The sequence below is a fragment of the Cupressus sempervirens genome, chromosome 8 (genome assembly GCF_028749045.1).
Source record: "Cupressus sempervirens isolate cs-2001-9-10 chromosome 8, ASM2874904v1, whole genome shotgun sequence".
Lineage (NCBI taxonomy): Eukaryota > Viridiplantae > Streptophyta > Pinopsida > Cupressales > Cupressaceae > Cupressus > Cupressus sempervirens.
This window is the reverse complement of record NC_143125.1, coordinates 503,782,046-503,805,817: the sequence shown is the minus strand read 5'-3', so window position 1 is coordinate 503,805,817 and position 23,772 is coordinate 503,782,046. Positions and strand designations below refer to the sequence as shown.

The following is a 23,772-nucleotide window of genomic DNA, read 5'->3' as shown; positions in this document are numbered from 1 at the left end:
TCTACAGAGGAACAATCAGTTTTTGTTTGAATAAAAGATTAAACTATATCAAAAATAAATTGAAAGTTAGGTATAAGGAATTCTTCAAAAACATTTCCATTGAGAAAGAAAAAAAAGAGAAAGAATTAGGAGACCTGAATGAAAAGATCATCAAATTTGGGATGTCTATAGACAACTATAACAGAGAGAAAGAGTTGAAAGAATGGCATGTTGAGATCCTTGCCAGAGAGGAGACTTTGTGGAGGGACAAAGCTCGGAAAAACTCGCCTCGAGAATGGGATGTAAACACAAAAAAATCATGCATTGGTTATCTCTCGAAGAGACAAGAGTTAGATAGAGATAATATTGTGGCCTGGCAGTTCTGTTGCCAACAATCGGGTGGCCTCCAAGACTCTTTGTTTCTTCGGCTCTTAATTAGCCACACACGCACCTCCTAACAACAATTGAGATAAATCAATTTCATCAGATACCAAGAGTGCATTAGGGATGAGGACAAATGGATGTTGAATGAAGCATTTTTTAGGAGATAAGGACAGCTATCTTTCAATTAAACCTGGCGAAAACTCCTAGACCAGATGGCTTTCCTGCTAAATTCTTCCAAGTTCTGGAAAGTGGCAGACGATTTCAGAAAGAGAAGGTGGTTTGTTAGGGACATTAACAAAACTGCCATTGCTTTAATCCCTAAGAAGTCAAAGTGTAAATCCTTTGTGGATTTCTAACTTGTTTCATTGTGCAATACCATCTACAAAAATTGTGGCCAAAGCAATAGCAAACAGATTGAAAAAGACATTGGAGAAGATAATATATGAGGAACAAAATGATTTTACCCCAGAAAGAGAGATCATTGACAGCACCATTGTCACTTATGAGACATTGCATTGAATTTCATCAGAAAAATTGGAAGGTGTGTTAATTAAACTTAATGTGAGTAAAGCTTATGGCAGAGCTCATTAGATTTCCCTTGAGCAGATATGAGAAAGTTTGGTTTCAATGAAAGATTGTTAGAGATTATTCAAGCCTGTATCTGTACTCCCTGGTATTCGGTGCTTGTCAATGGATCTATGTGTCCTTTCTTTGATGTCACCAACGGTTTGAGGAAAGGAAATCCATTATCTCTGTTTCTTTTTGTGATTATGGCTGAAGCTATGGGGCAACATTATTAAAAAGTGAGAGAAACTAATCTATATAAAGGTATCAAGGTCGTGGATGGGATTGATCCTATCTTCCATATCCAACTTGCAAATGATACTATCTTAATTAGGGAGACAAGTATTAGAGGCCAGGGTAACTGGGGAAGCCATTGATTGCTATTCATGTTCTTCTGGACAACTTGTCAATAAGGAGAAATCAGATATTTACTGCTTCAACAATTAAAAAATGATGTAAAGAAAGATTGCAAAAGTGCTGGGCTTTTTGGTTGGTAAGCTGCCCACCAAGCATTTGAGAGCTTCATTATTTGCAGGAACATGCCGAACCTTGCACTGCAAAGAGGTTCTAAGCAATTGCATAAAAGGTAGTTGCATGGAAGAATAATAACTCTCTTTGCCTGGTAGGGTTCTAAGTTATGACTAAGGTTGTTCTATCTGTTGTCCCAGTATATGTGATGTCAGCAATCTCAGATTCTCAAGTTTGGAGGGCTACCGAAAAACGTATAGGAAGGCTCCAAGGATGAAAAAAAAAATCCATTGTCAAAATGAGATACAGCATGTCTTCCCAAGGATTATGGTGGTGCTGGTCTCAGGAAGATGGAAAGGCAAAATTTAGCTTTGGGAGCAAAGCTTTTGTGGAAGATGTTCAAAATCTCAATTGGAATTAAAGCCTATAAATAATTGTCTCTTCCTTAATTATGATCGGCATCTTACTTGGGAAATACTATTAAGACTAACTTGATCAAACTCAGTGAGTTTAAACACTAACTACATGTCTTTAGCATTTGACGCCGATTGCAAGGAAAAGCAATTAAGACCGACTAGAAAGGGACATGTCCTTTCTAAGGACATGCCCCTTGGTTGAACGCACATCAATACTAAGTCTGCTTCTTTAGCATTCTCTACCTCATACGAATTATAGCAGAAGTAAATATTATTGCAGAATTGTATATCATCAAAAAGAAGAAATAGTATTATGTTTGATATTGACAAGACCATCTCCATCACTAGAAGGCATTTCATCAGTCTGATTTATAGCAGAATTTGCAGAAACTTTACATGGTATCAGAGCTCTAGTAGTCGAACCTTGGCTCTGCAAATTGACAATTAGATTTAAATATCTAGCAACATCCTCCTACCTTCAATGGCTAGCACAATCAGACCCGAAGATAGGTTTCATGGAAAGGAACACTTCGTTGCTTGGAAGTTTAGAATTATGATGATTCTTGAAGACAAAGATGTGAAATAGTTTGTTGATAAAGAATCCAAGGAACCTAATGTTGATCCTCATAAAACTATCTAGAGTATAGGAAACAGGAAAGCCATGCAAATCATTTTAGATGGGAGTCAAAAATGAAATAGTACCTATGCTTATGAAACATCAAACAACATTTCATATAACGAATGCATATGAGGTTAACAATGCGACTAGAACCCTTACACTAAAAGGGCAACCAAATCATATACAGAGAAAGAAAGGAGAATCTACGAACTCATACTTCCTAAGGGTGGCTAGTCTAAGAGACAAACTTGCAAGTATAGGGACCATAATTGAAGACAAGGAGCTAACACTTATGGCTATAGATGGGTTACAGGATTCATGGGAAACATTCTCACAAGGAGTAAGTGCTAGAGACAATCTTCTAGACTTTAATAGACTTAAAGGAGATTCCCTGCAAGAAGAATCTAGGAAACTTAAGAAAGGAGGAAAATTGAAAACTGAAGATGAAGAACTTCATGTTCTCAACACAAATTCCTATAAAAGGTAAGAAGAAGCACTTCAAGAAGAAGATGGGTAATCAAAGAATGACAAACCTAAGAAAGATTTATCCAAAATAAAATGCTTCAAATATGAAAAATTTGGCCACTATAGATCTAATTGCCCTGAGAATACAAAGCAACAAGTAAACTATACAAATGTTACCAGGAAAGAAGAAAACTATGATCCTGAGAATCGTGTATTGTATTTTGTGCTATCAAATGAAGTATCAAGCAAAGCATGGGTAATTGATAGTGGTTCATCTCGACACATTACAGGATACAAAGAAGTACTAGATTCAATATCAGAAGAAGTTGATGGCGAAGTTACCATCAGTAATAATTCCTCTCATTCAGTCAAAAAAATTGGGAATTGCACCTTGAAACTGAAGTCAGGTATTTCTCTACATCTCAAAAAAGTACTCTGTGTACCAGGAATAAAGAGGAATCTAATTTATGTTACAGCACTTGAAGATGATGGACATAATGTTGCATTCATGGACGGTAATATGCAAAGGATGCGCTCTGGGCGAGTCCGAGCCGAGTCATGAGTCGAGTTACCCTTGCCAAATCCAAGTTTCATTACTTTGGAACCAACCAATGTTTCAGATGCTATTAAACATACAGCTTGGAAGGATGCTATGATGAAAGAATACCAATCCATTATTAAGAATGGTGTTTCGGAAATTGTTCCAAGACCTGAAGGAAAATTTGTTGTTTCTTCTAAGTGGATATTTAAACTCAAGCATGTTGTCCACCGTAGCATTGAATAATATAAAGCCAGATTCGTAGCCAAGGGATTCTCTCAGAAAGAGGGAGTTGATTATGAAGAAACCTTTGCTCCTATTGCCAAATACACCTCTGTAAGGGTAGTCCTAGCTATTGCAGCATCAAAGGGATGGAAACTACATCAGATGGATGTCAAAACAGGATTTTTGAATGGAAAGATTACAAAAGAGGTATATTTGAAACAAACTGAAGGATTTGAAACTCATAACCCTAAAGTCTTTGTTTCCAGGCTCAAGAAAGCTCTCTATGGGCTTAAACAGGCTCCAAGGGCATGGTATGAAAGAATTGATAAGTATCTCTCCAGTTTAGGATTCTCCAAGAATGAAGCTAATCCAAATCTCTATTATAAAAATGACAAAGATGATATGATAATTTTGATCTATATGTTGATGATTTACTAATAACAGGTGATGATCATCTTATAGATCAATGCAAGAAAGATCTAATCAGAGAATTTGAAATGAAAGATTTAGGACTCCTTCATTACTTCCTAGGATTGGAAGTATAGCAGAATTCTAACAGCATCATACTTAATCAAGAAAAGTATACACTAGACATCTTGAAAAGATTTGAAATGTGGAACTGCAGACCTATGTCATCTCCAATGAAGAGTAATCTACACAAACTTAAGAAAGCAGCAACAGAATCACCTTCCATAGATTCTACTCTTTACAGACAGATGATTGGGTCTCTTATGTACTTGGTAAATACAAGACCTAATATTTGCTATGTTGTTAATGGCTTAAGTCAGTTTATGTGTGAGCCAAAGGAGATTCACCTAGTCGCAGTCAAACACATTATGAGATACTTACAAGGCACTCTTAACCTTGGGCTCAAGTATGAGAAAGTTGATTTGCACTTACATGGGTACACAAACTCATATTGGGCTAGAAGTGTTACTGATAGGAAAAGCACTTCAAGATGTTGCTTTAGTTTAGGCTCAGCAATGATATCTTGGATATGCAAAAAGCAGGCTTCAATAGCATAGGGTTCCACAGAAACTAATACATTGTCATAGCAATGGCCTCTCGGGAGGCAGTTTGGCTAAGAAAGTTACTTGTGGGATTATTTGGTCAATCCATGAATCCTACTATTATTCATTGTGATAATCAGAGTTCCATCAAGCTTTCTGTGAATCCAGTTTTTCATGACAGGTCCAAGCATATTGAAATTCATTACCATTATGTAAGAGATATGGTAGACAGGAATTCTGTAAAATTAGAATACATTTGCACTGCAAATCAGACAACAACAATTCTTACCAAACCTCTCTCTCAAGTGAAGATAGATCATTTCAGGAAAAAACTTGGTATGGTTGGATTATAATACATTTGTATTCTTTAATTATTAATGAAATAATTTTGAGTTAAAATTATTATCGTCAGGCTATTGACTGTTATGGGCTTCACCATTTGTATTCATTATTTAAGAGGTGACGATCTCTGAGATAATGAACACTTGTATAAAAGACATTATGAGAGATGACGATCTCTTAGATAATGTACTGAACAGTAAAGAACTACTGTCAGATTTGGATGAGTTTAAGATTACATTGTGATATAGACATTTCTATGCCTATGAGTCACAACTTGGATAAAGGAAGAATTTAATCATTCTCTGGATTTTATCCTGTGAATTGGTAGATCTTAACTCAAGATCATATTATGATATAGGCCTACCAGTACCTATGAGTAACAACTTGGATAAAGGAAGAATTTAATCATTCTCCAAATTTTATCCTCTATGTTGCATTCCATGCAATACAATTATCACTAGCATAAGTGATAAGTCATATCATTGGTATAGTAATATGACATAGTATCATGTGTTCAATGATATCACATGCTTAGAAGATTCGGATAGATATAGAGTAACAATCTATGCTTATTCATCTTAATTGATGATGCTAGATATGTTATCTCTCAGTATGATTATCAAGTTAAGAGGGAGTGTTAATTCTGTAACTACGAAATCATACTGGTCTGATTCTACAGATCGTACAGATTTTAGAATGCATGAAATCACTTTGGAATTAAAGCCTATAAATAATTGTCTCTTCCTTAGTTATGATCGGCGTCTTCCTTGGGAAATACTATTAAGACTAAATTTGATCAAACTTAGTTAGTTTAAATACTAACTAAATGTCTTTAGCATTTGACGCTGATTGCAAGGAAAAGCAATTAAGGCCGACTAGAAAGGGACATGTCCTTTCTAAGGACATGCCCCTTGGTTGCTATATTTAATAGGGTGTGAATGTGGATAAAGAACACACATCAATACTCAGTATGCTTCTTAGCATTCTCTACCTCATACGAATTATAGCAGAAGTAAATATTATTGCAGAACTGTATATCATCAAAAAGGAGAAATAGTATTCTGCATGATATTGACATGAGCATCTCCATCACTAGAAGGCATTTCATCAGTCTGATTTATAGCAGAATTTGCAGAAACTTTACAAAAATTAATTATTTATGCATACGCTGATTAAAATGAACTCACTTGTGCATATTGTCAGGTTAAATTGAGGTCGTATTATAATTACTAATTATTAGTATGATTATGGGGCAAGTTTAGAGCCACTGTTGTAACAATTCTTCAAAGTTAGGTGGGTGGATGTGTGTAGTGAGGTTAAGTTGAGGCCACACTTTAATACTAAATACTAATCATCAGTATGAATACAGGACCAGCTGTCATCATTTTAACAATTCCTCACACGTATATAGTGTGAGATCGGCTTGAGGCCCCTCTGTAATTGCTAATTATTAGTATGAATATAAGACCAGCTAGGGGCCACCGTTGTAACAGCTGTTCAAAGGAACCCCGCATCAATGGAATTGCCTGTGCTCGAGAAAGTAGTGTTTTATCCTTTGATGAAGAATTTCTCCGAAACACATTTTAAATTCAAGTTTGCGTATTGTATGAGCCCTTAAACTTAAAATCAAAATGTGTTGTGACCGTACAAAAATTTACAAGTTAGTGGAAAATATGCTTGCTCGAGATCATTCGCTGTTCTCCAATATATTTTTAATGGCAAAAATAAATATATGCTCTATATTATCAAACTATCATTATGATACCGAAATGACAAAGAATTACCCCACTATGGATACAGCACAGCGAATACACAGTAATACTCCACAACTGTGAATGCAGAGACTATATAATCAGAACAAATTACAAAATTTTCACCAGAAAGATTAACTACCAAACAATTCCAGGGAAAGGAATTTGAGCTTGGATTATATCAGTACAAGCACCTCCCAATACCATCACACCAAAACTCATAGGGTAAACACGGATGAAATTGCACCCAAAAGAAGTGGGTATAATGAAAATGTCCAGGGCATCGACCTAATTTCCCAGAAAGTTTTAAAGCTTAGGCATTGTTCGCTGTTGCTCCTCAAAGCACAGCCTGTTTGTAATTGTACCAGATTAAAAAATACAGTGGATCTTTCAAGTTTCGCCAGAAGTTAAGGGGCAGATTAAGAGTGTCTATGTTGCGCATACCTTTACTTGTGAGGCAGCCTGTATGGTGCCATGTGAGCAGCGTATATACAGAGAGTGTAATGATTGTTGGGTGCAGTTCCAGAGCAGAAGACGGGTTGAAGCATCCCATGCCATGAGATTTAATGGTAGTCTGGGGGTACCCACTTTAAACGAACCATTTACGTTGGCAGTGGCATTGGAATGGAGACTGCTGTTAAATATAGGATGTGATTGCAGCTCTATCCATTCCTCGTTCTCCTCCGCCATGAATTTTGTTTTCTGCTTTTCTGCAGAGAGCAGCACTTGTGTTGATTGGAAAAACAGAGGGCAGAAGTACTGGTGAAATTCAAACGGTAAAGCGCTCGTGAGCAATATAATTTGTATTAAGGATGATCATATAGAAATTTATTAAAAATCATAACATCTTTACTATATCATTATTATTATTAGGTAGATATTACCATTAGGTGCATCCAACTTTTTTTGAATAATTTTTTTTTTTTTTTTAATGGAAACAACCGGATTGCATAGATATCATTGGACAACAATTTTATAGTGTATAATTGTTTATTTTATTTATTGTTAATAAACCTTATTTATCGTTATTTATCGTTCTTCTTACATTAAGAGTCATTGAAAAATAAAAAATAAAATTTTTAAACAAGTTTTGTTATTTCGTTGGAATATATTAATTTTATTTATCTATATAATTTTATATCTATGATTTTTTTACAAGAAAATGGGTAGACCTTCAGCAAAGACTTCGGGTGGCTTAGGTTATTGGACCTATTTTCATCATATGGAATCTTTAGCTAAAAAGAAACTATGAGGGTTCGTTGGGTTCGTGGAATTTAAAAAACTATTTCTACAAATCTTGGTTTTCCAAATCTTCATTCTGATTTTTCAAATTTTACTTGAATCATTTGTTTCACTCGAAAGATGCATGTGAAGACACATTTTATGCGTAAGCTTGGAGTTGAAGGCAAATTTCAAAAAGTAGTCCAATCTATTGCTTTTACACTCCTTAAAAAACATAACCGTGTTTTGATTTTCAATTCCTACTTGCTAGTAGGAAGTTGGAAAACCTAGTTTTGAGGCAAAATTGGAAGTCCAGTATGCTAATTCCATTTTCCCAATTTTGAAACAAACGCAAAAAATTTCAAAACAGGATTTTGAAAAAGCCAATTCCTATCATCTTCCATGAACCAAACGGACCCTAAGATCTTTCAGGACTCCAAACTCGCAAGTCTCCAGTTATGGCAGAAGATTGTTAGCAGGGTTTAGAAGACTATCTTTTCAAAGTGTATATTTTTGGGGATAGTGGATCATGGTGATTATGTTGTTGTAAAGAACTTGAATTTGAGGGTTAGTAGCAGGTTGTACAATTGACAAAAGATCTTGTCAAACCAAGCAAAGGATTCACATAGAAGGGAGGTGGAGACCACCTCCTTTTCTTGTCTTGAAGATTAAAAAACATATGGTTCTTCTATAGGAATCCAAGATATGTTGGTGGTATTGGTAAGGCAGTGATATTGTATTCGTCTTCTCTATTTACAAAGGTTGGCACTCAAAGGCCCCATTTGGTTGCTGGAAGACGAGGGCCAAAATCGGGTTATCAGGGCTAAAACCGAGTTTTGGAGAAAAAAATGGGCATTTGGTTGCTTAAATGTATAACCTAGTTTTCACTTTCAACTTCCAATTTTTGGCCAAAATTGGATGGTGCGTCTTCCAACAAAAAGGTGGAATTCAAAATTAAAATCGGGTTTTGAGTTTTATGAATGTTTTTTTAATAAAATTGTGGGGTCTACAATTTTTGGGGGGGTTTTTCTGCCGGGCGAGTTTCTGTGTTATGCGTTCATTATATAAGCAGAATGTTCGTGTTGTTTGATCAACATTTGTTTTTTTTAATGTTTAATGTTTATTTTAATGTTTGAATCTTGTGACTTAGTTCTTGGCCGACGGTTGTGAGGTTTCTTTGGACAACGGGCAACTTTGATCACATCTCCAATTCCAATTTCTAAATTGGCAACTAAACGCAGAATATGGTTTTGTATATTCATCTTCTGTGTCAACCAAATGGTCCACTATCTTCCCAAATCGCAGGTTATGAGACAAATTCATCTTCCCCAACCAAACGAGGCCTAATAATTTGATGGAGGCCCTTGCTATCAAGATTGCGATTGGGAGAGGATGTTTGCTTGGTTAGAAGATAAGTATTTGTGAATAAGACTCTTAGACTATGGTTGATATGTTGAATAAGCAATGGTTGGATGATTTAGTTGGCAATTGGCCTTTGTGGCCAAGGATGTCTCAAGTATATGTAGTTCATTTGATCAAGTGTCCTATTGTTATATTCCCAAAGAGTAGAAGAGAGTGGCTAATTACCTAATGAAGGGGACTATAGAGAACTTAGATGGTTGAGACATCGGAGGGAGGGATTAATTATCTATAGACTTTGGATAGGTTAATATTTAAAGATAAAAATATCTAGTGTTGTTTATGGGATTTGATGCAAGGGTGATCGAGAAAATTGGGCCAAAAGGCACACCTAACTAGCAAACCACCTTGCAAAGTAAACACAACAGACGTAAATCATAGAGAACAACACCAAGGAGAGAGAGAAATTGTAATATCTTATTGATTCATCAAATGATCTGTAAACATTTATGGTTGTAAAGCCTTCCAAGTTATAGCCAATACAATTATCAAATATACATCAAAATGCATCCAACATGATACATATGTGCTCAGATATCCAGACTCTGTCTCATTGACTTCTAGATGTTCTCCTGTTTTTATCTCATGCCCCTAAACCTAAACTAGACTCGCTACTTATACTTGCCAAAATGGCTTACAGAAGATTCTAGATCTTCACATTAGAGAATGCCAACCTCATAACATTTTGCATGCACCCAATGCATGACCATTACATTAGATGCATAATTCAAAATAAATGAACAAGTCGACTCTCACTAAGAAACTATACAAACAAACTCGGTCAAAGAAGGAACTGAGTATCAAAAGAAATCAGCGAGCCAACTTGGTACTTGAAGCAACTCGACCAACACAGGAATTTGGTTGATATTGGAGCTCGGCAATATTGGTGCTCAGCAATGCTAGAACTCAGTCAACTTTGCAACTCAATAATAACAAGTAGGATAGAAAGGCAACCTAGGATGCTCCTTCGACAAACAACCGGGGTTGAAAGAAATGATTCTCATGAATCATGAAGGTGTCACAACTCAAGCTAAATCCAACTCAGATTGAGAAATCCATGTAGCATCTTCCATTGGTTTGTTTGTCCACTTTAACAAATACTCAAAGTAATGTTTTCATCTTGTACTCTTGCTAACTCTCTAATTCAATACATGTTCAATCTCTTCCATCCGCTTCTTAGGATAATCACTTGGTGCAACAATTACATCATCTGACTCATGTTATATAAATTAGCAACATTGAATATAGGAGATATATCCATGTCATCAAGAAACTCAACTTCGTATGCATTACCACTGTCAAACTTCCTCAAGATTCTACAAGGACCAAACTTCTTCATTTTCAACCTTCTATATGCACCAACAGGAAATCTACCTCTTTTCAGATGAATCATCATCTCATCACCAACTTCAAAAACATGGTTTCTTCTAGACTTATCTGCATTTTCCTTATACTTGTGATTACTTTGTTCCAACCTCAACTTCACTTCATTGTGCAAAGACTTCATAACATTAGCAAATACTTATCCTTTAGCACCCCTCTTTTCTTCACTAGTAATATCCCTCAAATCTAATATACCTCTAGACTACATTCCACTAAAAATCTGAAAAGGTGTTTTCCCAGTACTCCTATTCACATAATTTTTATATGCAAACTCAACTTGTGCTAGTACTATATCCCAGTTACCCAATTTATCCCCAACTAAGAATCTTAGTAAATTACCTAAGCTTCTTTTCACAACCTATGTTTGCCCATCAGTCTGTGGATGAAATGTAGAACTAAACTTCAACTCAGTATCCATTTTCTTCCACAAAGTCTTCCAAAAATAACCAACAAACTTGCTATCTCAGTCAGAGATAATGTTTCTCAGCAACCCATGCAATTCAACAACCTCTTTGAAGAAAATCTCAGCAACAAGCATTGCATCAAATGTCTTCTTACATGGTATGAAATGTGTCATCTTAGAAAATATGTCCACAACAATAAATATGGAATCATACCCTCTTGTTGTCTTAGGTAAGCCAAAAACAAAGTCCATACTAATGTCACTGCAAGGTTTCTCAAGAACAGAAATAGATTTATACAATCCAGTATTATGACTTACTCCTTTTGCAACTTGACAAATTCCACAACACTTCACAAACTTCTGAACATCCTTATACATATGTGATCAGTAATACTTGTTTTTAAGAAAAAGTCTTAACAATACCAAAATGTTTAGCCAATTCACCACAATTCTTTTCCTTAAAATTAAATCTCATAGAACTTCTTGGTATACACAACTTAATCCATTTGAACAACATATCTTCTTGAATAAAATACTCATCATACTTACTTGGTCGATCTAATAGATTTTCAGTGCTCTGCGCCTCAGAAAAATTAGTGTTAGTATCATACAAATCCTTCATCTTATCGAAGCCAACAACTTCAATCTTCATCTTGGTCAACAAAGAACATCTTCTTCTTGATACATTTTCAACACAATTAGTGACTCCACTTTTATGCTTTATCACAAATGTGAACTCTGCAAGTACTCAACCCACTTCATATGTCTCTGATTCAACTTATGTTGACTTCTTAGGTACTGTAAAGCTTTATGATCAGTATACAACACAAATTCTTTAGGAATCAAATAATGTCCCCACTTCTTCAAGGCTTGAACAATAACATAAAAATCTTGATCATACCCAGAATAATTCTTTTAACATAATTCAACTTCTCACTAAAGAAAGCAACAAGTTTACCTTCTTGACTCAACACAATTCCTATTGCACTACCACTTCCATCACATTCAACTTGAAATACCTTATTGAAATTAGGTAAAGCCAATATAGATAACTCAGTAACCTTTTGTCTCAAAACTTCAAAACTCTTGTTAGTTGCATGTGTTAGAGTAAAGCATTAATTTAATTTCATTTATTAAATGCTCTTTACTCCCTTCTTAAGATTTCACTTTATGCAGCTTTTACATTCTCATTTAATAATTAATTATTAATTATTAAATAAAATTTAACTTTTAGGTTACCGTTTTCAGGTTTGAATCTCCTTCTATAAGGATAGATCGTTTGTAATTATCTTACATCTTTTTCATTTCTGAGTGTAAGAATTTGGCTTAGGCCAGAATTCACCCAAGAACTAAAGAACTCAACACAAGCACACAGTAGACCAAAATAGACAAAGTATGATCAGAATGACTATATTCATTCGATAACTGGATGAGAGTACACTAGGAGTGCCTGAATATAAAGGCCTTACGAGAGCTTCTAGAATGCATAGAAGTCAACATCATGATATGTCATACAACCAGGCACATGTCTACCAGATATGGGTTATCCTCCATTGAGCACAGGATTAAGTGCGATGATGTGAGGATAAGCCTACAATGTTGTAGCACGCAAATCAATGGTGTAGACAACATGTGCTAAATGAGGAGTGTGGATAACTGTGTTGTCAACATGACAACTTAGTGAATGATGCATACTCCTATGTTGTAGACACCATGTGCATAATTAGAGTTGTGTAACTCAATGAGAGTTCACAAACTCCTAAGTGTCTCACCTAAAATAATAATAAAATAATGCAAAATAGTTAAATAATGCATTAACCTAAGTAAAACTTAAGTGTAATAAGTAAATACTTATTTACACCAACACCCCCCCTTAAGTGCAACTTAGGGGAATGCCCTTAAGCTTACGAAATCTAGGATGATATGCAATATGGGTCTCGACTACTAGGCCATGTTAGGTACCCATGTACATAATGACATGTAATATGCCATAAAGTGGGGAAAGAGGGAAAACCTCATGGGAAAAACCCTCCCCCAAAAAGAGAGATAAATAGGGATGCATGGATGAATGGAGTAATCAAGACCCCCCCCCCCATTATGACATACATCCAGTATATACATAAGAGAATGATGAAAAGAGGTAGAGAGACAGGATGGGCTCCCCCCCCCCAAAAGAAGAATGTCGAACATTGAATGCTCCGATGAAGAAGTTGATCCAAGATTGCAGAATGATGTTCCTCCCCTTAGGAAGAAACAATGCCAAAAGTACATATGAGATGCTTCCGCTGTGCGTGGAAAGAATCTCATGGATAAGTGATGTCTCTAAAACCTACTCAACTGACTGAAGAACCTGTCCCAAAGAATTGTCTGTCTCTACAACTGATGAAGAACACTGCTGCAACTATTGATCATAAGTATCCACAATCACTTCAACCTATGAGGATTGATCATGTAGAGAATGAACAATAGAGTCAGGAACCCTTGTGACAACTGAAGAAGGTAATTCTGCATCAAGAAGAAGAGGCAGATCATCAATAATGTCCCCCAAATCTGTCACTGAACATTTATCTGGAAGACTAGATGTACCCTATTGTTCTGGACCTATCACTGTGGCGATGTATGCATGTGGACTGAATTGATGAAGTGACCTCTCACTATAACTGTCGATAGAACCCCACATGTATGAATCTATTGAAGTACTATCGCTGGTGTCACTATCACTATCCACACTATATGATCTGCGAAGAGGAGTAGAGGACAAGCTTGGTGAACTTTCCTCAAAATGTACATCCTTATCCACAAATATCTGATGTGTCTCAGGATCTAGAAGTCTATATGCCTTCACACTGTCTTCATAACCAATGAAGGTACAAGGGCGAGATGACTGTGCCTTGCAACCCCTGGAAGATCTGTTTGCCCATGCAGGACAACTGAAGACTCTGAAGTGTGTCACAATAGGTTTTCTGCCACACCATGCCTCAAAAGGAGTTTTGCCATCTAAGGTTGGATGAGGAGAATGATTAAGAATGTGAGTGGCACTAGAGATTGCTTCGACTTCTAATGATAGATCTAGAGACTTGGCATGAATCATGCAACTTGCCATAGACTTAAGAGTGTGAATCCTCAAAGCTGCAACATTTTTCTTATGTGGATTGAATGTTGGCAGAGTTTGAAGATCAATTCCCTCATGTCTTCAAAAGTCCCTAAGTCTTCTATTCACATACATGTTTCCATTGTCCATGCGGAGTACTTTGATGGTCTTTCTGGATTTCTATTCAACATGAGCCTTGAAGGCTAGAAATGTGTCCAACACTTCATTCTTGTTATGCAGAAATTAGACCCAAGTGAACCTTTAAAAGTCATCAACAAAGGTGAGTATATAGCGACCCTGGCTGAATGCAAAAGGACCTACTAATACCATGTGAACTATCTGTAGAACACCAATTGCTCTAGAAGACTTCCCTCTTTGTAACTTCCCCTCTGGATGCATATCCACTGAATCTATTGAACATTTACCCTTAGAAAAGTTGATTTGAGGTAGACCTTTGACCATGTGGTATGTGCAAAGTTGTTGAAGGTAGCGATAGTCAAGATGACCATACCGCTCATGCCATAATTGCATGTTTGAATTTGATTGTGATAACAAGGCCTTTGAAGAAGACTTGGGCACAAAATGAGAGAAAGAGTACAACCTCTTGTGATCATTCACTTTCCCCACTGTAACCAAGGAATCATCTCTAAGAATGTGCACCTTTACTGAGTCTAGAAGGAACTCAACTCTGTGTCCATCTCCAAGGTGAGTGATTTGGTAGATTGAGAGGAGATTTGAACTTAGGTTTGGAACATAGAGAACCTCTTGAAACTCTCCATTTTCCATCTCCATGTTTCCTTTCCCTTCAACTTCCATTTTGCTATCATTCCCTATGAAGATGTGTGGTACCTTTGAGTGATTCAATGAAGAAAAATCCTCCTTTGAAAAACCCATGTGATATGAGGCCCCTGAGTCAAATATCCATTCCTTTGAACAGTTTTCATTTTCCATGAATGCTTGCCCTTTGCCCTTTGAATCTGAAGACGACCCTTTCTCCTTGTAAGCATTAGGCAATGGAACATTATGTTTCTTCATGATGTTGGTCAACTCATCAATCTTTTTGAGATAACACTCATGCTCTTCATGACCCGATTTCTTGCAATAAGCGCACTTCTTCTTCTCCTTATTGTTGTCCCCTTTCTTGTTGGAATTTGAGGACTTGCCTTGTTGATTGGATTGTGGTGTTGTCTTTTTTGCATCCTCTGATTTGTCTTTCTTCCACTTCTTCTTACCCTTTCCTTTATTTGAAGATTGTGCAGCTAAATTTTAAGAACCCTCATTGGCCACCAATGCTTTGGACTGAGGTGTTTTGAGAATCCCCATTGATTTCAACTTCTTTTCTTCATCATCCGACAGTTTTGCATATTCATCAAAAGTGACTTTCTTGTAGGCAGACCCTAAGGTAGTCTTTGAGGTGTTAAAAGAGATACAAATGTGGAATATTTCGATGGCAACTTGTTATGGATGAGATAGATCAGTCTGTCATCTTTGATAGAACTCCCACAATTAGTAAGCTTCATCCTTAGTTCATTCAACTTAATGATGAAATCCTGTATGGAGTCATATGACTTAGGATCTAAGGAAACAAGCTCATCTTCAATTTTGAAAACATCCTCTTCAAACACTTTCCCATAAAGGCTTTCGAATGTATCCCAAGCTTCCTTGGATGTAGTACATTTCTTAATTTGATACATGATCTTATCATCTACCCCCAACACATATATCACCTAGGGCTTTCCTATCCATTGCTACCCAATTTGAAATTTCACTTGCAAAGACATTATCACCTGCTGGTTTAGGGAGAGTACCATCTACATATTGTGAAAATCCATTATGCATTAAGTGATACAACATTTTGATTGACCACGAAGCATAGTTATGAGGAGTTAATTTAGGAAACTTAAAGTTGCCCATAATGCAGAAAATGAAAGAAATGTGCAGAAAAGAGAGAACACAACACCAAGAACACCTCCCCTTTTCACTAAATCAAGAAACCCCCCCAAAATAGATGCTTTGGGCACTTTATTAGTAGTGCGATTACAATGGGCCACTTGCCAATTTTGGCCTTCTTGGACTTCTGATTTTGCTTGTTACAACTTTTTAATGGAGAACAAATCTGAAATTTTACAATGTGGTACAATTCTGAAGCATTACAAAGCAAAGAAAGGTCCTATTGCTGAAAGTGACACTTTTGTCCATACAACCCTATAATCTAATACCAGATCTAAAAAGTAGACAAAAAAATACATACTTTCAAAAAAAATAGAACATGTTTTCGACTCCATATGTGCTCATACAGAGCATTTGAAGTTGCAAAATGTAGGATTATGCAGGTACAGTCACCAAAAAATGCAATTTTTGAACAATTCGTGCACCAAAACCAAAAAATGGCGGCACCACTGAAAAGTTCAGAAAATTTTACCCAATTTCAAAAAAAATCACACCTTATTTGGAGTCTGAATGTGCGAGTTATGGCCTCCTGAAGTCAGACTACAAAAACCAAAATGAATTTGGAGAGAGGTTGCATCAGCGAAACATGGGCTTAAATTTGACGATCATAGGGTCGTCGCAGCAGTTCAATTTTACCCTAAAATGATGGTCAGACGGTTGTCAAATTTAGGTGCAGGAAATGGTGATGTCAGCAAAATTTGGCCCACTGGCTGACGTGGCAGTTGATGTGTCATATGTATTGTACGGATCCATACATATTGTACAAAAAAATAATGTGGTTGTTGACATGGGCTAGGTCAGATGGTGACTCAGCGATGACTATGCGAGGTCTGAGGTGGACTATGGTAATAGCGTGGCAACCAAATAAGCATGTGCAGACAATGACGTGTCTTCACTGTTGAGTTCACAGCGCGTGAAGACTCTTAGGATCTGCAAAAAGCAATTATCGAAAAATGTGTCAGAGGATGGGCGCGATGGTTGGAATCTTTCAATGACATCGGAATAAGTTCTGCGGATGCTAGAATCTTTTGAAAACCATGCAGTATGAATTATTAATCCCACATCGATGGGAGAAGCGTATCAAGCACTTTATAGATACAAACTCCCACCAACAATATGCAAAGAGGAAGCCCATTGAATTTTTGGCGCTGTTGCATGGGCCGATCAGAGGTTGTTCTCGCCGGTACTTGATGTCATCGAAATGTGATCTATGCCCTCGAATTTATAAGATACGGTTGTACTACACGAATTTAATTCAGAGCCTAGGTCATTAATGTTTAAAACCCTGCAAATAAATAAATATATCAACCAAAAATATATAGAGCCGAGCTGGGGTGTCACTGCCTAGTTCGGCCAAAAAAAATTCTCTGACTGGACGAAAAATAATTCCAAAAATGAAATTTGGGGCCGAAAAATAATTCTGAAAATGAAATTCGAAAAAAGACCAGAATTGCAGAGATAAAATAAATGTTTAGATCTAAAAATCAAACAATCAAATCAAATAAAACGATCATACCCAATTGTAAATCGGGGCTTCCGGGTTCTGATTTGCAAATTTTGTTTGCCTCACGATCAACTTTCACCCAGTATAAGCAAATTTATAGTCAATCTTCATCAAATTGATGTTCTGGACACAACGATGAGGTTAGATCTGGCTATAGACACTCCCAATTTTTGCGGATCCTCCGAATTCATGTCGAGGTGCTGAAGCATGAATGATCTCGAACGACTACGTGATGAGAATCTCCCTCAGCTCTGATACTATGTAAAAATTTGGCTTAGGCCAAAATTCACCCAAGAACTAAAGAACTCAACACAAGCACATAGTAGACCAAAATAGATAGAGTATGATCAAAATGATGATATTCATTCAATAACTGGATGAGAGTACACTAGGAGTGTCTGAATATAAAGGCCTCAGGAGAGCTTCTAGAATGCATAAAAGTCAGCATCATGATATGTCATACAACCAGGCACATGTCCACCAGATATGGGTTATCCTCCATTGGGCATGGGATTAAGTGCGATGATGTAAGGATAAGCCTACAATGGTGTAGCACGCAAATTAGTGGTGTAGACAACATGTGCTAAATGAGGAGTGCGGATAATTGTGTTGTCAACATGACAACTCAGTGAATGATGCATACTCCTGTATTGTAGACACCATGTGCATAATTAGAGTTGTATAACTCAATGAGAGTTCACAAACTCCTAAGTGTCTCACCTAAAATAATAATAAAATAATGCAAAATAATTAAATAATGCATTAACCTAAGTAAAACTTAAGTAAGTGTAATAAGTAAATACTTATTTACACGAACACTAAGAATACAATATGCATATTTTCAGAGAAAAACCCTTGCCTCCTCTTGTCTTTTTCTTGTCTATGATAGGTTTTTACATGCAAGTATTCTTCGAGATTTGTGGATTTGTATTACTCAAATCCTTCATGGTATCAAAGCCAGATTTGTTGTAGCTTGTTTGGTATTTGGAGAAAAAGGAGAACAAGGGTTTGATAGAATAGATCTGGAGTTTTTTAGGTATTTCTTGTGAAAATAGAGGAGTCTCTAATTTTTGGAGCACTTTGAGGCCAAACAAACCTTACGGATGGATTCAAAAGGCATCAAAACCCCCATCTTTATATAAAGTTTGTCAATTTTGGACAATGCTGATCTAGGAGGCAAAACAAAATTGCATAATAGGGTCGTATGACCTCTGCATGCAATCCAAGGAAAGTTTTTAAATTAAAAATTTCCAAAACTATCATTTTTTGGCCAATGTGGTTTCAAAATTCTGCTAGTAATCACTGAAATTGCTAACGGTAGCGGTAACCGCCAACGGCGATCGCTAGGGGTTCCACAGACCACTGCCGCTCTGGCGACCACCTATCTCCTCCGACAGTGAAGCATTCCACCCACCACTTAACTCTTCTCTACTCAGTTGACCAACCACTACCACTGCTTTATTCTAGTGGAGATTTTTATTTTTTATTTTTTAATAAAAAAATTAAATTATTTTTCAAGCTTTCAGAGGTGCATGTTTTCTTTTTGTGATATCTCAAGTGTATGGGAGTCTTTTTTTGATCCAAAAGAAGTGTTGGAAAGATGTTTCTGAGATAAACACAATGGATCAGGTATTTTGGGATTTTTTTCCAGCTTTCTACCTATTATTGTACTTGAAGTCTATTGATGACTTCTATCTTCTAGGGGGCATAACTTCTTTGTTATAGATCTATTTTTTGATCTGAAAAAAATGTCAAAAAGCTCTTCTTGAGCACTTTCCAAATTCTCTGTCATTTCAACAGTATTTTTACTAGGTATTTGTGATTCATTTCTGAATTTTTTTACTCCACTCATTTACGCATTCTTTATGTAAGCTAGGGTTTGGTTATTTGCATTGGGGGGGTGTTTTTAGATTACTTTATGTTATTATATCAACATATAGAAAACATCAAAAACCCCTTCTAAAACAATGGCTGAGACCTCTTCTTTTCTAGAATTTATGACCCCTCACAACTACCACACTTGGAAGACCTCGATGACTCGACTTCTTTGGTCAAAAGGGTTGTGGTCATGTTTAGATGTTGTGTAGCCTATTTTTCAGAGGCCTTATGAGATCATGTAACACTGAAACAAAATGGATGAGGAAATCGGATTGATTGCATTACATGTATCAGATAGTCTACAGTTTCATCTAGATGGGTGCAATACTCCTCTAGCTATGTGGACCAAGCTTCGTGGCTTGTTTGGTATTGTGAATGAGTTCAGGGCACTTTAGATAGAGGCAGAGCTTACCTCTCTTGTACTAGATTCCTTTTTAACTATTGATGACTTCTTGATGAAGCTTAATCAACATAGATTTGTGTTGTATGGTTGTGGAAAGATGAAGATTGATGTTGAGTGCATCCATTTGATTATCTCTAAGCTTAGAAGGAATTTTCAAATTTTTTCTTCCAACTTCTATTCCACCAAAGATGCTTTGGGGAATAGATTTTATATGCCTACTTTTGAGGTCTTTTGTGATCACTTGACTAGAGAGCAGTCGAAGCTTACATAGTTGGATACTATGATTGGTTCTAAGACTAAGGCATTGGTAGCTCGTACATCTACAGGAAAGTTGAAGCAGAAATTGAAGCATAAGTCATATTCAATAGGCAATGAGAGTTCCTCCAAGCCTACTCCCAAATTAGATGCTCGAAAACCCTCTCCGAAGGGTAATTCTTCTAAGTCTATGAGTCTTTCTCCAAGACTAAGAAGTACATAGGTGAACCTTGCAGTTTTTGTGGCAAGGAAAGATATCCAGTTTCTAGGTGTTGGAAATGTTTTGAGGCATTAGAGAGGGCCATGCAACATTCCAGTATTGTTTCACTAAAGCCTTCACCTCCTCCTACAAGGAAAGGACATACTCTTTCTGTATGAGCATTGTCTTCTACAACTTCATGGATTCTTGATTCTAGAGCTTCCCATCATATGACACACTCACCTAATTTGGTTACCTCACTTGCTTAGAGTGTTACTACACATATTGTAGTTGGTGATTCTTCTTAACTTTTAGTCATAGGTTCATGAACTATTTCTTTAGAAGGTGGTTCACTACAATATGTTCCCTTACTTCTGGCCATTTCTACGAACCTTCGTCTATCTTTCAAATTTTTCATTCAAGCTCTGGAAAGACAATCGAGTTCTCACCACATGATGTGGTTATTCGAGATCTCCATGGTCTTGATTTTGTTATTGCTATAGGGAGCGTTGATCTTTAGTCTCACTTATATAAGTTTGATGGCTTTGAGAGCTCTGATTCTATAAGTGTTTCTCTCATTGCTCATGCAGACACAGTGAGCAAGATTTGGCATGAGATTTTTGGTCATGTCAACTATAGATATCTACAAAAAATGAGTACACATGAGCTAGTGATTGGGTTGCCTCAGATCTCTTGTACTCACGGTGTGTGTCAAGGTTGTGCACTTGGCAAACATCACAAAGATCCTTTTTCGACAAGTAGATCCACACGTGCTAAGGCACCATTGGAGTTAACACAAAATGATCTTATATCATTTCCCACTCCATCTTTTTCAAGTGCTTGATATGTGCTCACCTTCATAGATGACTTCTCTAGATGCACATGGGTGTACTTTCTAAATTACAAGTTCAATGTCTTTGATTCCTTTCGAATCTTTAAGACATTTATGGAGAAGCAGTCTAGTCTTTCTGTCAGGCGTATATGCATTGACAATGGGGGGAATATGTTAATTATTCTTTCAAAGATTTTTGCACTAAGCATGGTCTACAACATCAATTTTTCATTCCCTATACACCTCAGCAGAATGGGGTTGTAGAGAGAAAGAATGGGACATTATGGGAGATGGCCAATTGTATGATTCAGTCTAGATCTATGAGTTCTTCACTCTAGAATGAAGTTGTCAATTTTTCCAACTATATTTAGAATTGGATACCTCACAAGGTATTGCGACACATGACTCCTGAGGAGGCTTAGACTCATGTTAAGCTCGATGTTTCTACTTTTTGCATTTTTGGTAGGGAAGCTTGGGCATTTATTCTAGATGCTCAGTGAAAAGCCATGGAGAAGAAGAGATGACCATTCATTTTTGTTGGCTTCTATGAGGATGTGAAGGCATACAGGTTGTTTGATCCTAATTCCAAAGATGTCTTATTTCGGTGAGATGTTCAATTTGATGAGTGTTATCCTCTGATAGATCCTCCATCTCTAGCTTCTTCCTCACTACCTAGTACTTCCTCTACTCCTCTACAGGATTAAAAATCCTCTCAGGAAGAAATAGATATTGATCCCCCTTCACCACCTCCACTAGATGCTCTCTAATTGCTCAAGTGGGTTCGTGACACTGTTGATGTAACTGGACCTTTTTCATGTGATCCTATAGATGCTTGTTGTACTCATGCTCAGACTACAAGTAGTGGCCTTTTGATTCATGTCATTTTAGATGATCCACATAGTTTTTCATAGACAACATGACACTTAGAGTGGGATAGAGCTATGGATGAGGAGTACTCTTTTTTGATGAAGAACCACACATGGGATGTTTATCCTCTTCACAAAGGAAGAAAGTTGGTTCAATGCCAGTGGGTGTACTGTACCAAGTATGTTGCAGATGGTTCTATTGATGCATACAAGGTACGTCTTGTTGCAAAGGGTTTTTCATAGGTTGAGGGTATTGATTACTCTGAGACCTTTGCCGCTCTTGCCAAGATGAATTCTATTTGCCTTGTACTCTCTCTTGCAGCTTCACAGGGATGGACAATTTTTTAAACGAATGTGAAGAGTGCCTTTTTGCATGGAGACCTTCATGAGGAGGTCTACATAGAGCAGCCTCATGGTTTTGTGCAGGACTCTTCATTAGTATGTTGGCTTTAGAGGTCTTTATATGGTCTCAAACAGGCCACCAGGGCTTGGTATGAGAAGATGAATTCCTTCTTGTTTGCTTCACAATTCACTCGATGTCATTCTGATCCTATAGTTTACATTCAACATCATGGGGATGACTTATTGATACTTGTTCTTTATGTTGATGACCTCATCATCATAGGTATCTTAGTCTCTATGATACAAAGTGTTCAACAAGAATTGAGGGAGCAATTTGAGATGACAAATCTTGGACTTTTGTACTTTTTTTGGACCTATAGGTTGTTCAGTCTTTGGATGGGATGGCCATACTCCAACAGAAGTATGCTCTTGATATGCTTTAGAGATTCAACATGCTCGATTGCAATCCTGCTCCCACACCTTTTCAATCAGTTGTTATTTTATCTACCACTTGTTCTACTCCTACAATGGATTCCACTTTATACAAACAAATTGTGGGTAGTTTGTTGTACCTGACACACAAACGTCTTGATATTTCCTTTGTGGTTGGACTTGTCTCTTGATTCTCCCATGATCCTCACGAGAGCAATTAGCAAGCTTCCAAATGTATCTTGAGGTATATTAGATGTACAACATGTTATGTCATTCACTAGACATTAGGGGATCCTCACATTGTTGGTTCAATAGATTTAGATTGGGCTAGTGATATTGATGATCACAAGTCTACTTCTTAGTTTCTATTATGTCTTAGTTCTAGTCCTATCACATGGTCTTGCAAGAAGTAGCATGCTCATACATTATCATCTATAGAGGCTGAATATAGGATAGTTTTTACCCTAATTCTACCTAGGAGAAAGGATAGAAAAGGGAGAAAGAAATGAAAGAGGAGGAGAACATGTATTGGCTAGTTAAGAGGTTTTGTGGCTTCGATAGTCGATAACAGAGTTTGGATTTTCACATGATAGTCCCACCTTTCTTTGGTGTGACAATCAGAGTGCTATACACATTTCATGTAACCGAGTTGAGTATTAGCAGACCAAGCACATCGAGCTTCACATGCACTTCATTAGGCACTTGATTCAGGATGGCACTTTGAGCTTGGAGTACATTCCTATTGCTTAGTAGATTGCAGACATCTTCACTAAACCTTTTGCATCCTCGCGGTATCTTGAACTATGTTCTACGCTTGGGTTGAAGGAAGTTGT

General features: G+C 36.8%; 1 protein-coding gene across 1 annotated transcript in view; it reads right to left on the bottom strand.

The window, feature by feature from the left end:
- The window catches only part of MOS7 (nuclear pore complex protein-like protein), a 112,114-nt gene extending 104,551 nt beyond the window's left edge, over positions 1-7,563 (bottom strand). Inside the window, exon 1 of the mRNA XM_089798191.1 lies at positions 7,206-7,563. Coding sequence (XP_089654317.1) covers positions 7,206-7,451 — 246 coding nt within the window. The 5' untranslated portion in view covers positions 7,452-7,563. The remainder of the gene's footprint in view (positions 1-7,205) is intronic.
- Positions 7,564-23,772: the final 16,209 nt, after the last annotated feature.